Source organism: Coturnix japonica, chromosome 7 (genome assembly GCF_054131305.1).
Source record: "Coturnix japonica strain WE chromosome 7, WE-NBRP24, whole genome shotgun sequence".
NCBI classification, from domain to species: Eukaryota; Metazoa; Chordata; class Aves; order Galliformes; family Phasianidae; genus Coturnix; species Coturnix japonica.
The window spans coordinates 2,182,374-2,197,870 of record NC_140669.1 but is presented as its reverse complement, the minus strand read 5'-3'; the positions used below and the strand labels follow the sequence as shown (position 1 = coordinate 2,197,870).

General features: G+C 45.9%; 2 protein-coding genes across 26 annotated transcripts in view; one reads left to right on the top strand and one right to left on the bottom strand.

Moving 5' to 3' along the window:
• Positions 1-1,850, bottom strand: part of MBD5 (methyl-CpG binding domain protein 5) — a 122,120-nt gene extending 120,270 nt beyond the window's left edge. For all 21 annotated transcript variants that reach the window (XR_014948169.1, XM_085552914.1, XM_085552923.1 and 18 more), the window contains exon 1: positions 1,710-1,850. The gene's annotated coding sequence lies outside the window, so the exon portion shown is untranslated. The remainder of the gene's footprint in view (positions 1-1,709) is intronic.
• ORC4 (origin recognition complex subunit 4) lies at positions 1,819-14,588 on the top strand. 5 transcript variants are annotated; one of them, XM_015869265.2, is made up of 14 exons: positions 1,819-1,943; positions 3,359-3,427; positions 4,873-4,949; positions 5,724-5,814; positions 7,288-7,363; positions 7,759-7,844; positions 8,745-8,793; positions 9,280-9,431; positions 10,629-10,802; positions 11,098-11,184; positions 12,506-12,614; positions 13,572-13,667; positions 13,749-13,816; positions 14,297-14,588. In XM_015869265.2, the coding sequence occupies exons 2-14, from the start codon at positions 3,371-3,373 to the stop codon at positions 14,483-14,485; spliced, it is 1,311 nt and encodes a 436-aa protein (XP_015724751.2). In that variant the 5' UTR covers positions 1,819-1,943; positions 3,359-3,370; the 3' UTR covers positions 14,486-14,588. The 5 variants fall into 5 exon arrangements, 4 of the variants coding, with proteins under 4 accessions (XP_015724751.2, XP_085409060.1, XP_085409059.1 ...); XM_085552934.1 differs by having other exon boundaries at positions 1,872-1,943; positions 7,288-7,367; XM_085552933.1 differs by lacking the exon at positions 1,819-1,943 and adding an exon at positions 2,357-2,445 and having other exon boundaries at positions 7,288-7,367.
• Positions 14,589-15,497: the final 909 nt, after the last annotated feature.

The following is a 15,497-nucleotide window of genomic DNA, read 5'->3' as shown; positions in this document are numbered from 1 at the left end:
GGAACCAGAGGCCTATGGAAATGAAGTTCCGCCAGCAATTCCATCTCTAGGGTTTACAATTAGAGGACACTATGGGTTGTTCAACCCAGTTTCAGAACTCTGTTAGGGCATTTTACTGAGCAACCAGATTAAATCAAACCCTTTCCATCTTAATAGTTAAAACACGCAGAAATAAAAGTGTTAATCTTTGTAATAAATAATACATCCCATCAGCTGGAGGCCATGGAAGCTGCAGGCAGATCTGTGGCTCCGCAAATACAGGGAGCATAATCCTGAGGCTACCCCAGGTTTCCATACAGGAATGAGAGCGCATCAGTGGTATCTCAGGTTGAGAAACAGAGCACTGTCATGAACAAGAGGAAACAGAGTCCTCTATTCCTGGACAGCCTTCTGCTGTCCAATCCTTGCACACAGTAAGTTAACTAAAAGAACGATAATATATTTAAAGAACGAGTTTTTATACATTTACCAGCCAGGCCTGAAGATGATTCTCATCAGCTTTGAAGATGATGATCACTTTGTCAAAGTTTTGCACGTGTTTAAAACCAAAAGTATCTCATTTTCACAAGCTAGCGGAAAACTTAAGGCAAACTATTAGGAAGAACTAGAGTTTAGGCTGTTACCTTCGAGTCTTCCTCATGACATTTTTAAGTGATCAGATTAAATATACATTTCTCCCATTCTTTTCACCCAGTCTAATGACTCCTTCCTCAAACTCTTTCCAGCTTGGTCACAAAACCGCTGCTTCAAATTAGAAACTGGAGATCCCAAAGCATCCATGGGCGATCCCTTTCTTGTGGGTGCCCTTCCAGCATGAGGCAGAGGCAACGCACACCCGACGCTGACCTCCATTGAGCTGCCATGCCCCAATGAAACACATCCTCACGGCCTACTTCGTGGTGTGCAACTCACCGTGCTCCAGCTGCCTTTTTAAGATTACAAAGAGCGTAATTAAGCTCCAGAAAGAAGCAGGCAACAGCAAATGTCCCACTTATAGAGGGGGTTCTTACATCAGCTACGTATCAATATCTCAGCTCTGACTTCTGGATTCTTTCTAGCCTCTGGAAGGCTTGTGCTCGCGTTTACTTCAACTCAGTTCAGCAAGTAGCTTATCCCCTTACATCTTATGTATTCTAGGCGTTTTGACACGTAGCTTTCCTTTAATTAGCAGGAAGCTGTCGGTTGAGCCTGCAGACGGCACCGAGCCCTGCTGACCATCACTGTTCTGGCCACTGCCGGAGCCCCGGCCTTCCACGGGCAGCCAGATCCCAACCCGAGCCAACTCCAGCCCGAACCCGGCTGCTGCCCATCCGAACCCCCGAGCTCTGAGGCGCCTCCTGACCCGGGGAACCGCCTGCGTGTGCCCCGAGCCCAGCTCTCCAACTTCAGCGGGCAAACAAGTCTTTGTATGAGCGGGGCCTACAGCCGGACCGAGCCAAAACCCGGCACCGAACCTTCACAAACCTCCGACACCCCGCTCCGCTCCCCACCGGGACCCTCCACGAGCCGCTCCGAGCACCGACCCCCAGCTGCACACGACAAACCCCCAGCACTTCTCAGCCACCCCCCGAACTTTCGCACCCCCTGGCCGCACAACCCCCCTGCTTTCAGTCCCCGCTCCCCGGGCCCGGCGGTGCCGCTTGGTGTCAGTGTGCCGGCCCTGAGGTAAACAACCGCCCCCCTCGCCCCGCCGCGGCCCCGCCACTCACCTCAGCGTCCCCCCGGCTCCCGGCCGGGCCCGGAGCGGCGCAGGCGGCGAACGCACACAAAGGGCAATAAAGGGGGAGGAGGGGAGCGCGGGGGGTGGGGGCCGCCCGGCTGCTCCGTGCTCCCGGCGGGGCCCTGCCTCCCTCCGCTGACGGCCGAGGGGAGGAGGACGAGGAGGAGGAGGGAGGAGGGAAGAAACTCTCCGCTGTCGCCTCACTCAGCCCCGGGTTCCTCCGGTCCGGGGGGGGGGGGGGTTGGGGAAGGGGGGGGGGAAAAGGGGGGGGGGAAGAAAGTCGGTGTCCGTACAGCGGCCCCCCCCAGCCCCCGCGGCGGAGAAACGGGCGGCCTGTCCCTTTAACGATATAAATAACGGCCCCCCCCCGCCCCCCCCGCGCTCCTCATCGTCAGCTGCCGCCGCTCCGGGCTGGGGGCTCCGGCACTGCCGGGGAGGAAGATGGGAGGCAGACACTGCGCATGCGCCGCGGGGGAGATCGGGAGGCAGCGGGGGGGGGGGGAAGGGGGGGGAAAGGAGGGAGGGAGGGCCGGGCCTACCCATAAGGCTGTGCGCGGGAACCCGGAAGGACATGGAGACAGGGGGAAGGAAGTGGGGGGGGGCGGGAAGGAAGGGAGGGGCGGGGTGTCACGTGACGGGGCGGGCTGGGAGCGGGAGCGGGAGCGGGAGCGGGAGCGGGGCTGGGATTGAGGAGAGCGGGACGGGACGGAACGGCGGTACCTCAGGTGGGGAGTGGGTGGGGATGGGGGCTGCAGTGGGGGGCTGCTGTGAGGGCTTTAATGGGAGATTTAATGGGGGTTGTAGTGGGGGCTGCTGTGGGGGTCTGCTGTGGGGGTCTGCTGTGGGGGATGCTGTGGGGGGCTGCAGTGGAGGTGTGGGGGCTGCTGTGAGGGGCTGCAATGGAGGCTGCTATGGGGGAGGCTATGGAGGCTGCAGTGGGGGCTGCGATGGGGGCTTTAATGGGGGGCTGCTGTGGAGGATGCTATGGAGGGCTGCAGTGGAGGCTGCAATGGGGAGGCTGCAATGGGGGCTGCAATGGGGGCTCTGCAGTGGGAGGCTGCTGTGGGGGATGCTATGGGGGCTGCTGTGGAGGCTGCTGTGGGGGTTGCAGTTAGGGCTGCTATGGGGGGCTGCTATGGGGGCTTTAATGGAGGATTTAAAGGGGTCTGCAATGGGGGGCTACTGTGGGGGACGGCAATGGGGGCTGCTGTGGAGGCTGCAATGGGGGATGCTGTGGAGGCTGCTGTGGGGGGCTGTTATGGGGGCTGCTGTGGGGGATGCAATGGGGGATTTAATGGGGTCTGCAATGGGGGGCTGCTGTGGAGGCTGCATTGGAGGCTGCTGTGGGGGCTGCTATGGAGACCGCTATGGGGGCTGCAGTGGGGGCTGCTGGCTTCTGTCACGGCCTTTTCAGGGCCCACTTGGGGCGGTTTTCCAAGGGCTGGCTGTGGGATCGCTGTGGAGCTGCAGCTTTCGGCCCAGCTGTGAGAGCTGTGTGGGTGCTGGGGGCTGTCAGCACAGCTCTCCTCAGGGTGAATGTCCTGGTGCTTGTATTAAATACAGCCCCGCCTCCAAACACTAAATTAATCCCTTTTCCAAATAGTTACGATCGTATCCTCTTTCTTCTTTTCTTTAAAGATACAATCTGCAATGAATAAGCGGAAGTTAAAGGAGAGCAGTGGGGCAGATGGGGAATGCATCTCACAGGTTGGTAGCACCTTGATGAGCTGTATTTATGTCATGAAAACTTTCCGTCCGCTGCCATCCATGTGATTCTGTAATTTCCAATTAGCCCTTCATAGCAGGAAAACCTTTTTTACTTGTGAATGGAGGATTGTTCACAGGGGGTCGTTCATTGGAACACTATAAATCTGGAAGTGAAGAAAGTAGGACTTTAAGCAGAGGAAATGATAGCTGAAAAATCAGGCAGACAAGCACAGCTTGACTACTGCCCACAATGAGGGAACTCAGATTGAGAGAGTGGGACAGCAGTGACACATCTGTATGATAATGTTATACCTGTCTTTTGGGTCATACGGATGTTCACTTAAAAGACCTGATGCTGAAATATGATTTTGAAAGGAGTGACGCCTCGCTGACAGTTTGCAACTTAATCTCCAAAAATCTTTGCCATGACACCAAGCACTGCAGAATCACAGCGTTGTAGGGGCTGGAAGGGACCTCTAGAGATCATCAAGTCCAGCCCCGCTGCAAAGCAGGCCCCATACAGCAAGCACAATGATTTCTGTGCATTACAAAGCGATGCAGCGTGCAGGTATTGCACAACTGCTTGTAAGAGCGATGGAGAAATAGTGGTATAGAGTCCTGTCGGCTTTTAGAAGCTGGGATGCTCCGATTTGTGTGCTGATGGTCAGGTGGTAGAAGAAACACACTGCCATGATGAGGTTTGGACATTGAAAGTTGAAAATAGAGTTCCAAACAGCAAGTTTTTGAAGTGGAAAACAGGACAATATATAGCTAAAGTTATCCCATTAAGCATATCCCAACAAGTGGTCAAAATACTGGTATTTACTGTGCGAGTTGAAGGACCTCAGATCTTTATTTAATAGTCCTACTGGTGTTTACAATGTTCTTTGTAAGCAACATGTAACTTGAGGTTTTTCTCCCACCTTTCTTCTCTCTCAGTTTTTAGGAGCAGTGAGTCTGAATGGAACCTTGAAAGCTGATATACAGTTGTTATTTTATAGCCACTGGATATTGTAGGGAGCAACATTGTTAGCAGTGGTGGAAAAAGTCTATTTAGTGCAAGTCTGACCAGGGATAGATTAGTGGGTTACTTTCTTAAGGTTGACTGGCAAATGTTTTCTGCCCTGTGTTATGCAGGAAGTTATGAATTAGTGACCTAATGTGTGGCATCCCTTTGGGAGCAAAGAAATTGGAACAGAAGGGACTAAAGACTGACATGGCTGTTACCACATAGTCAGATAGTTTTGGTTTTTTTCCTTGTAGAACATTCTGCTTATTGCAGCTTTATTCTTGCTTCCTATTCTACCATGGAGGACAAATAAAGCTTGCATGTAGAATAGCTGCATACATATTTTGCTATTATTTACTGCATTAATTACATTATTGGTACATTCAGGTGTTCGAAGTACCAAGTGTTATTTCTAAGTCTTGAATTATATCCGTAGGTGCAAAAAATGCTGCGTGAAAGACTGTGTCACCATCGTGCGATGGGAAAATTGTTTGGGATGGATCAGCAGTACAAGTGAGTAACCAGCCTGAAATCATAAAGAATTCCTCCTTTAGACACAGTAGAAAGATAATAAGGTAAAATCTTTGCTATAGTTAAGCCTCGAACAGCAGGCAAAAGTGAGTGCATTTACTACAGCCAGTCCATGATGACTCCTTTAGAAGTATGTGTGCAGCATGAGTGTTCTAATTAAAGTGTGAGGTTAAGTGTATACATTTGTAAATGTTTGTGAATTGGAAATGGTGTTTTTTGAGTACTTTGAATGTGAGACTCAGCGACTTGTTTCTCTATAGAAAATTTATAAGTTTATTTTGGTGGTAATGGAATACAGACATGAAATATCAGCATTGCTGTTATCATTCCTAAGCTTTGAATGATCAGATTCAACACACAATCAGTTTCAAAGTTGTCAAAAATCAATAACATCCCAGTGGATTATTAGTTGTTTTATTGGTGTCAAGATTTTCCTTGACTATGTTGGCCGGTCTTCTTTCTTCACATGCTACACTGGAGTCACGTGAAATGATCTTAATTTATTTTTAAGTTTGTGCTTTGATGGTAGAGAATTATAGAACTTTATAAACTAGTGATACTCTTCTGCATGATTTAATATCTCAAAATACCTTAAGAGATCAAATCACTCAGCTTTTGTACTCTCGTCCTGTAAGCACTGATAGGAGGTTGAAATGCATAATTTTTTTCTGCTGTTTGAAAGATTCGTTGAATTTTCCATAATTTCAGTGAATATTGCCTGATGTGAAGCTTAATGTATTGCTGTTTGCATCACAGGCATCTCCTGGAAATGCTGAGGCAAACTACAGTTCATGGAGAAAGTAATTCTGCCCTCATTATTGGACCCCGTGGATCAGGAAAGACTGCGGTATGGACACAAATTACAAGTTAACACAGGGTTTAATAAGGCATGAAGCAGGTGACCTCACTGAAGTCATGAGAGCTTTTGGAGCTGATTTTTGTCTCTGTGCCTGCTTTTAAGGAGAGAACTCCTGGTTGTCTATGTATAAAAGGAAAGCATTCTAGGATTTATTCTGAGCTAATTCTGTTGAGTGGAGAAATTCTGTATTGAGAAATAGTTTTTCTAAAGAACGCTCAAACATTTGAAATGTTTCTAGTGCTGAGTTTATAGTAATAAAAACAACAACAACAACAAAAGCTGCTTCAAGTACACTTGACAAAGCCTCATGCCTGCCTGTCCTCACAGTGACTTGCAGAAGCATTCATGGTTTTGGAACCCTTCTGTGTTTCTACCAGGTTTCATGGAATCTTTCAGCATTTTTGCTGTTACTTACACTTCTGCCATGGTGCTTGCCATGAAAATGTTCATCTTTGCAATTAAAGTCAAGTTTTGTTTAAGAAGTCCCTCAAAAGTTCACCTGCTGTTGCTATTGGACATCTATAAAAATAGCTGAAAAGTTGCCCAAAAATATAAAGAAAAACACTAAAGACTGTTGGACAGGTCAGCATGATGGGAAAGGTGTTACAATAAGGGTGTAAAAGAAAGACCAGCACAATAGAAAGGAGCTATAAAGAAAGAAGATTGCTCACCCGTTTCAGAAGACTTCAGGTTTGCAGAGGATAACTTCACCAAGAGGAGATCTCCAAGAAGAGATCCTTCCCAGTAGCAGTCAGCCCTTAAATGACATCAAAGAGGTGGAGCCAGGCTGCAGCCCTTCCTGTCTCACAGGTGAACTGCCTTCCCTTGTGCTCCCAGGGCTGACCAGGTCCTTTCCCCACCTGGTTCAGGCCATGAGTCCGCAGTTCCCATACAAGAGCAGATTTGTATAATTCTACATGTTTACATTTAGTGAATGGTGATACATCTTAATTCTATTTTAAATGCGTCAGATAACATTGTTATCTAAGTTACAGGGCTATAGAACATTATTTATGTTCGAGCATTATGTATTTTGCTTATTGTGAGTGTGGGTTTTGTATTTTTAAAGAATTCTTTAGTTGAGGCACGTGATCACATCTAAGCAAGGCATCATGTTATGTAAGCACTTCTTTTACATTTGCGTTAGTATATTATTTAATAAATAGGTTCCTTTTTACTGAAAGATGTGTCTGGGATTAATTTCGGAACCCTTCCCAAGAGCTAAAGCTAAGACTTCCATGTCTTAAGTACAGTTGAATGTAAATACTTAAATAAGTGGTAAAACAAGGGAATACTTCATGAAGTGAATGTGAAATTTCCCCTTTATTACTTCTGAAAAGACTCGGAAAGTTTTGTCACCTCATGAACTGCACGTACTTCTTGCTGTCCAGGATTATCAATTTGTAGATATTTCTTATATGCTAATCTGGTTATAAAAAAGTCTTGTGTCTTTTTTCCTAGTTATTGAATCGCGTCTTAAAAGACCTCAGAGAAATGAAGCAAGTTAGAGAGAACCTCTTGGAAGTTCATCTGAATGGCAAGTAATGCAGCGCTCTTCAAATACGTGACATTCAGCTGCTGTGTATTGTGTGTACTTCAGGAGAGTTTTAGTTCTGTCATTTGCAGTCTATTCCTGAATGTCAGTGTGCTTGTCTGTTAGCTCCAGAGTGTCTTCCTTTGCGTATACGTGTAGATAATGTGACTGATAATAACTCTTTCAGAATGTTAGAAATCAATTCAGCTGTGAGCAAATTATTTGAAGGAGCTTTTATATGTGGAAAATGACCATCTTGTCTGTATTTTTATAAAGGCCTGCCTTTGTAAGGCTTTAATGTGAGAGAAGCTTCTGGATACTTTTCCAATGGCTGTAGGCATGGCTGCTTGGAATGAGGGAGAGCCACCAGTTCTTCACAAGCAGTCGTTTTCTTTCAGGGCTTTTGCAGACAAATGATAAAGTGGCCTTGAAGGAGATCACCAGGCAGCTGCACCTGGAAAATGTGGTTGGGGATAAAGTTTTTGTGAGTATCAGCTTTATTGTATTCTTTGCTCATCTCCCTCTAAAATCCTTGCCTAGAAAGCTAGTTATGTAGAACACATTGTTGAAAACAAATGGGCTCTGAATGTTCATTAGCAAGATTACAGCGGGCTGGCTTGGTTTAAGGGATGTAGCAGCCTTTACCTATAATGACCATGATTGACAGACACTTCATGCATGCCTAAAAACGTGCTGAACATGGCTGGGTTTGGATAACTTATTAGAAAAGGTTCACTTCAGCTCAAAATAATTGGAGGAATGGAAAGGCTTTCTTAAAACTTACCCGAATCCTCTGTATGAAGTGAATATTCATCATTCCAAAGAGGCTGTGTTCAGAGGATGAGTGAATTTTGGAAACATCAGTTTTATAACATCCCAAGACAAAAAGTAAGCAAATTAACTGACCCCAAAGCACCATCTTGAGTATATTTGAAACCACCTCTACTGCATGTGGATATTGATCCAGTCTGATACAGGACGGACTGTCCATTGTAGTTAGACTTTATTATCTTTTGCAGATGCTTGCTTCCTAGGCTTGCCTTTGCTTTTCTGCTTATCCCATATTTGTTACAGCAGTTCACTGTTTTCTGCTGGGAATATTTGATCATATAAGGCTGCAAAAAAAATTGGCAGACTGCTGGTTTTCAATGGGACCTGCTAGGGGATGGTTATTGCATATGTGTAAGTAGAAGACTGGGTATGCAATGGCTACTTAAGGAAGAGTTCTGATTATACACCATGAAGTAACACAGTAACTTTTCAACTGTGGACAGGTTTTGTTATCACAGTTTTAGGAGGAGGTGAGCTTTAGTGGGTGTCTCAGCTTGTATAATTAAGACAAGGATGCTGCAAAATGACTGTGAAACTTTTATCCTCTGTATAGGGCAGTTTTGCAGAAAATCTTGCATTCCTTCTTGAAGCTTTGAGGAAAGGTAAGCAGCACCAGCACCATTCTGGAGCTGTGTGTTTGTTTGTCTCTTGATTGGAAAGCATGCAACTGTTTCTTCATTGTATTGTAAAAGGAGGCCCAAGAATGCTGTGGTTACAAAATAATGCAAAAATGAGTAATACTAAACAAACATTGACTTAAGTGGTGCCATAAAGATTTACATGCAAGGGTCAGCTATGAAGGATAGATTATTTTGTTCTGATTAAACCTATTAAAAATAGTGTTTCTAAATAATAGCCATAGGAAGTTGTCCCTTGCACCCAGAAATGATGTTTGGCAAAATAGCACAAAACTTACCAGTCTGACAGGGTATCTTTTTAGTGATGTAGGAATACATATAAAAGGAGGGCTTAGGGAAATAGCTGAAAGAAAGTCTGTATGTTATAAAGAGCAGGAGATGTGAAACAAAGGTGTAGAATTGGAAATGGCAGTGATGCAGCCATGCTCATTTTGTAACTTGTTATCACAGGAGACAGGACCAGCAGCTGCCCGGTGCTGTTTGTGCTGGATGAATTTGACTTGTTTGTGCATCACAAGAATCAGACGCTGCTGTACAACCTGTTCGATATATCCCAGTCAGCACAGACTCCAGTAACCGTTATTGGACTCACATGCAGGCAGGTAAGAACTCGCACTTCAAAAATATTCAGCTCTTTCTTAGTTGCTGTGTTCTCTGTTCTCCACTTCTGATACATTCCTTCATTTACCAAGACTTTCTCAGTTGAGAACAGATAGATAGGTGTGTTTACTGTGAAGTAATTACTTCTAACACTGGAAGCTGGTGCTTAAAGTCATACTGTTTTGCCTTAGTAATCTCTATTGGTTGCAAAAGAACAGATTATAGCAAGAGCAATAATCGTGAAATCTTTAATTGAAGCCTGGATCTGAGGTTGATGGGGCTTGTGTGGTATTTAACAGAGCGAACTGATACAACTTAATAGAATGGTTAATAATTGATATGTTAAATTATAGCCTTTTCTTTTGCTCCGTTGTCTGAGTCAGGTTTTTCTATCGCTCGTAGAACCCAACATTGCTCTGCTTTTGAATCTGCATTTGGAAGCTGAGTCATGGTTCTGAGCTGTTGCTGCTTAGTTTTTCAACTGCTTGTTGTGTGTGTGTGTGTCTTGTAAGCCAGATATTTTGCACTGTTGGTGCTCTGTTGACTCCAACCAGCTTTTTGGTGCGGGATTCTGATATTCTGAAAGCTGGTTTTGTTGCAAGTAAAAGGGAAAAATAGCTAGAAACATTGTAATCATTGTGTCACAGCGGAAGGTGGGGGAACAGAACTGCATTGCTTCAAGTGGAGGAAACGCAGCTTGATTCTGATGCTAATGTATTGCTATCATCTCTGAGAAAAATAAGATTTTCTGCATTATCTTCAGCCACCAACTTGATGGCAGATGTGCTGAGCTGTGTGTCACAGCCCAGGAAGACACACGTTGGCTCTCAGCACTTTCTTAGTCGGAAATGTTCAGTCTGACAAAAGGCACGTGAGCTGCCAGCTGCTGTACCTGCCATACACAGCTTCTCTCCAGCCGTGGGGGGCTGCAACATCTCCAGCTCAGGCTTAAGGAACTGAAATATTTGCATCATCTATGGAGAAATTTGCCATGTTTCCTAGCAACTAATTATTGTGGTGATGCAGTGCACCACATGGTTTGGGTGAGTGGCAAATTCTTAGGCACTTCAAGGCACGTCAGTTGCAGTAATTAGCAGAGGAGTGCCTGAAGTCTGAGAATTCACCTGGGTGGGTTTTTAATTGTCATTTCTACTGTAGCAAAGAATGCACTAAGAAATAACACTGATTATTTTTACCAGGATATTCTGGAGCTCTTGGAGAAGAGAGTGAAATCAAGGTTCTCTCACCGACGGATCTATTTGAAGAATTCCATTCCTTTTAAGCAGTACATCAGGATATTCAAGGAGCAGCTTTCTCTTCCTGCTGAATTTCCTGACAAGGCTTTTGCACAGAAATGGAATAGCAACGTTCAGGTATCTGAAGCTCTTGATATTTGATTTTGCTAAAACTGGTACGAAAAGATCTTTTAAAATTGTCATGCTTTTAGCCTTAGATTAGCATTTCCTTTCAATATATGATATGAGTTGAATCAAATTGCAGTAGACGATCTTTGATTACTGAAGTGTGGACACAGAAGCGTTGCACAGGAGACCAAAAAGTTCAGGTTACACGTGAGGAAGAGCATTGTCAGTGCAGGCTGAGCTGTGTGTGATGGTCAGCGAACGAGTGATGTGCTGAGATGATGAAAATACCCCTTTTTTTTTGTAGCTTCTGTCAGAAGACAAAACGGTGAAAGATGTATTGCAGAACCTGTTCCACTACAGCAAAGATCTGCGCTCGCTCCATTTCCTGCTGGTATGTATTTGGATACAGTATCTTCCTGACTTACCATTACCTGTAAAGATCACGGTTGTCTCCAAGGCAGCTGTCAGAGCTTTATGTGAAGCATCCTACAGAAGACAGGTAGCATTAATTTAAACACCATAAAATGTCTGCGTGCTTCTGCCTGCGTGAAAAACCGACTAAGCATAAGTGCTAATATGTCACTGTGTGCGAGTATTTAGACTTTACCTTCAGCTCTGTGATGGGCTGCCCTGTGCAGTGTTTGCAGACTGTCCCAATTCTGGATTTTTATCCTCTGTGATACGTGGATCATTGACTTCTGGCTCTGATGCTGAAAGCAGAGCGTGGGCAGAGTCACTTCTCTGGTGGTCCTCTGCTTCATTGAGTTAGTTACAAGATTGCCAGTTATTCTGAGTTCAGCAGCACCGGTTTATTTCTGTGTGGTACGAATGAATGCCAAAGAGGCTGATGGGATTAACTTTTCCTTGAGCTACAAGGTGTGTCAGAGCTGATCCCCATTAGCCTTCGTAGTCCAGAACCTCATTCTGTTCCTTTGGAAGCTGAGTGATCACGTTCCTTTATGAGGCTGTTACACTGACATCTGGAAGGAGAGGAAGAGGCCAAAAGAAGTATGTGGTTGTAGAAAGCATTGGATGATCTCAGTGGAAGAGCTGCTTTCAGTAGTTGAAATAGATATTGTTTTCATCACACAGATACGCAAAAGTAGGAGGCAGTCACTAAAAGCCAGTTTTTCTGTCTCTATGAATATACTAAAGAAAGAGCAAGTGAAGGTCGCTGCTGTGTGAAGGTCCTGGGTAACCCATAGCTTTGAAGGAGTGGAGGTGAAGGAGGTCAGATAATTGTGTGTTTATTGACTCCAGTTTGTACAGAACTCGCTTTCTGTGACAGCCAATTGAAGACTGATAACAATCCCAATTGTGACAAGCCATGAGCTGCCATCAGATGCTTTCCCAGCAGTGACGTGAGTAGCTCTGCTTATAGAAGTCTGTTTAGAATAGCTGTAAGTACTTGCAGCAATCACTGAAGTATGTTAATCCATTGAGATCAATCTAAACAAGCTAATGAGTGTTTATGTCCTCTGATGAGGAGGCTTTAAAGTTTTGAGCCTGGAAAACCTTCCTGGCAAAACATAGATGTAGCTACCAGCTATTTACAGGGTTTTTGTGTGAGCACACATTGTGTAGGGCTTGTTCATTAATGATTCCAGGAGGTGACTTCAAGGGAAATGTGTTCTACTGCATTCCATCTCTGAGTAGAAACTGTGTCGGTCATTAGTAATTAAATGAAAAAATGCCTTCTGTTTTATTTTTAGATGCTTGCTGTAAGTAATGTTACTGTTTGTCACCCTCTCATCACCGCATCAGATCTTCAGGAGGCAAGCAAGCAGTACAGGATGGACTCAAAAGCAAATATTGTCCATGGTAAAGCTCAGGCCTTTTTCATCCCTGTGTTTCTTAATAGCACGGCAAGCACCGAGTCCATCCCTTCTTCTGATGATCCCTGAGGGCACGAGTTGGTTGGGGGATACATGTACCCAGAGGGGCTGCTCCCACTGCTCTGCATTCTTACATCCATGTGTGGATGTAACAGTGCTGGAGAAACCAGGAGCTCAGTGCCCTGCAAGTTGTGCTGCTTGGAGCCGACCATGTCAGTGCTTCCGGGAGCTCCCTTCCTAAACCTCAGCAAATGTGTTGAGCAACGTGCTAAAACGTTTCGGAATTGGTACAAACAGGGAAAGGAAAGAAACAGCTGCTGAGGGTACAGAGCCCGGATACATTTACAGGAGGAACTGCTCTTATCCCATTGCTGCTTCTTTGCTCCTAGAAGTTGCAGGCTTTGGTTTGCTTGGCCCTGTGATTCTCAGTGCCCTGTTAGTATTTCACTGCATCACTTCTTTAGCTGGTAACCCCTGCAGACTCTCACTCCATGACATGCTGTACAGCAGCACAAAGATTGATTTGATGCTGCCTGAAATTCTTTCTCATGCTATATCTCACAGAACGGCCTGGTTGCAAAGGCCCACAGTGCTCATCCAGCTCCAGCCCCTGCTGTGTGCAGGGTCACCAACCAGCAGCCCAGGCTGCCCAGAGCCACATCCAGCCTGGATGTCACACATCCACAATCATCATTTTTTGTTCTCATTAAATTTCTGGGGCTCTGACAAACAGCTTCTTAACATTCTTGCTTCATGTATCTGGAGAAGGAATGCTCTGCTTTAATCCAACCGCTCCATTCTGGAATTGCATTACAATTATGAAGATAAAAACCACAAACGTAAAGCCCACAGCTTACAGAAAGTATTAAAAGCAGCCAATGAGCTGCTTGTATTTCTGGTGAGCTGAAGAAAACCACTGAGAGCTCTTGTCTTTTCCCTTTAGGTTTGTCTGTCCTGGAAATCTGCCTGATTATAGCAATGAAACACTTAAATGATGTTTATGAAGGAGAGCCCTTTAACTTCCAGATGGTTTACAATGGTGAGAGAAATGCATGAATGTTCCATACAATAAATCACTCGCTTCACCCCAAGTAACTCTTCCTGCCTCTCACCTCTGCAGAATTCCAGAAGTTCATCCAGAGGAAGGCACCCTGCATGTACAACTTTGAAAAGCCCGTTGTGATGAAGGTAAACCCGAGACGTACCTTTCTCTGATGTATTCAGGTGTGATTTTCGCTGGTGCACGCGTTGTGCCGGCACACACACGGCGCTGTGCTGGGAGCAGCCTTGCTCTGCCCTCTGCTGGTCCGCCAGGCGCTCAATTCTTAGCTCTCAAACGAGCATCACTGATGGAAGCGCGATGGCCGGCAAGATCTGACTGCTAACACGAGCAGCTCGTGCTCCCCAAGGAGGGGGCTCAGGCTGGGCTCTGGTGTGGCATTGCACCTCCATAGCACGGCAGCACAACACGTGGCTGTGCAGATGTGTTTGGTTAGTGAACTTAGCCCTGCAGCCAGCAGCTGAGCAGTCCAAAGCTATTCTGATCTTGTCACTTCTAAGCTGAGTTTGATTGTATATCACAGCATCTCCTGTGTCATTCAAACTGTCCAGAGACAACATCACTCTGAGCTGCTTCCTTCTCCTAATCAGTTTTTCACTTGCTTCCAGGCATTTGAACACTTACTGCAGCTGGAATTAGTGAAGCCCATGGAAAGACCATCGGTGCGCTCTCAGCGGGAATATCTCTTAATGGAGCTGCTGCTGGACAACAATCAAATCATGGATGCTTTGCAGGCCTATCCCAACTGCCCCACAGACGTCAAGCAGTGGGCAGCGTCGTCGCTGAGTTGGCTGTGAATGCCTGGAACCTCCCAGTGGGACATTGGAGGTAACTGTAGGCTCTATGGGATGTAACACCCATAATGTGGGGGTCAAATGAATAAATGTTTGCAAGAAGGTTTTTTGCTTTGCCGGTTGTTTTTGCATTTGTTTGAATTCTGAAGAGTCGCAGTCCTATTAGCTTGTAATAGCGAGTTTTTAAGGCCTTACAAGCTCTGAGCTCAGCTCACAGAGGAGCAAAACTCCCCCTTTTCCTCACTATCTTTACTTTGTAGAAATCAAAGCAGTTGTTCCTGTGAGTTTCTTCGCCCCAGGTTAAGGCAGCTGCAGCTCAGAACCAGAAGTATTTAATTGTCAACAACACTTGGTTCATTCTTCGGTCTGATGAGCACAATTCAGAGCTGCCATTTCCGAGTTAATTTTTAAAGCCCAGTGTTCGCTGTCTGCCCCTCTGCGTCCTTTGGAAGGAAAGAGGGGGACAGGCTGGCACTGCAGGGCTGTGCGTGGGGTGGAGAAGGGTTGCTCGGAGCAGCTTCCCCCTTGTAGCTTTGCTTAGAGCCCTGTTGCTGAGGGTCAGAGTGGGAAACATGAGAACCTTGGCCCAGGGTAGGACAGCAGTGCTGGGAGCAGAGAGCAGAGCAATCCCAGCACTGGGAGATCAGCACCTCTCCTGCAGCCTGGAACGCTGTACTTCTGGACAAGGTTGCCATTTCCACATCACTGCCCGTTAAGGCTGTTTTGAAGCTCCTCTTGTGCAGGTGGAAGTGGCTTTATTTAGATGCTGTGCTATTAATCTAGGCTGAAAACATGATTTACAGTTTCACAGAAAGCCAACAAGTCTGGCTTCAGTCTGGTGCCACCTCTAGGACCAAAGGTACAGTTGCAATAGTGCAGGCTGGGAAAACAGGCCGAGATGTTTGATATCTCCAGCCTAAAGGCTGGGCTGGTGAAGCTGAATGTTTTCAGAGATGGAGCTGAAGGATGAAAGCTCAATAATCTCCAAACCCCTCCAGGCCCCCCAACCCCATCC

What these genes read in the sequence shown, in the direction of transcription:
- ORC4 (XM_015869265.2), top strand. Translation starts at nt 3,371, where the DNA reads ATGAATAAGCGGAAGTTAAAGGAGAGCAGTGGGGCAGATGGGGAATGC. An exon ending in AAAAGCAAATATTGTCCATG is followed by an intron (nt 12,615 to 13,571) that starts GTAAAGCTCAGG and finishes TTTTCCCTTTAG; the next exon opens with GTTTGTCTGTCCTGGAAATC. An exon ending in CTTCCAGATGGTTTACAATG is followed by an intron (nt 13,668 to 13,748) that starts GTGAGAGAAATG and finishes TCACCTCTGCAG; the next exon opens with AATTCCAGAAGTTCATCCAG.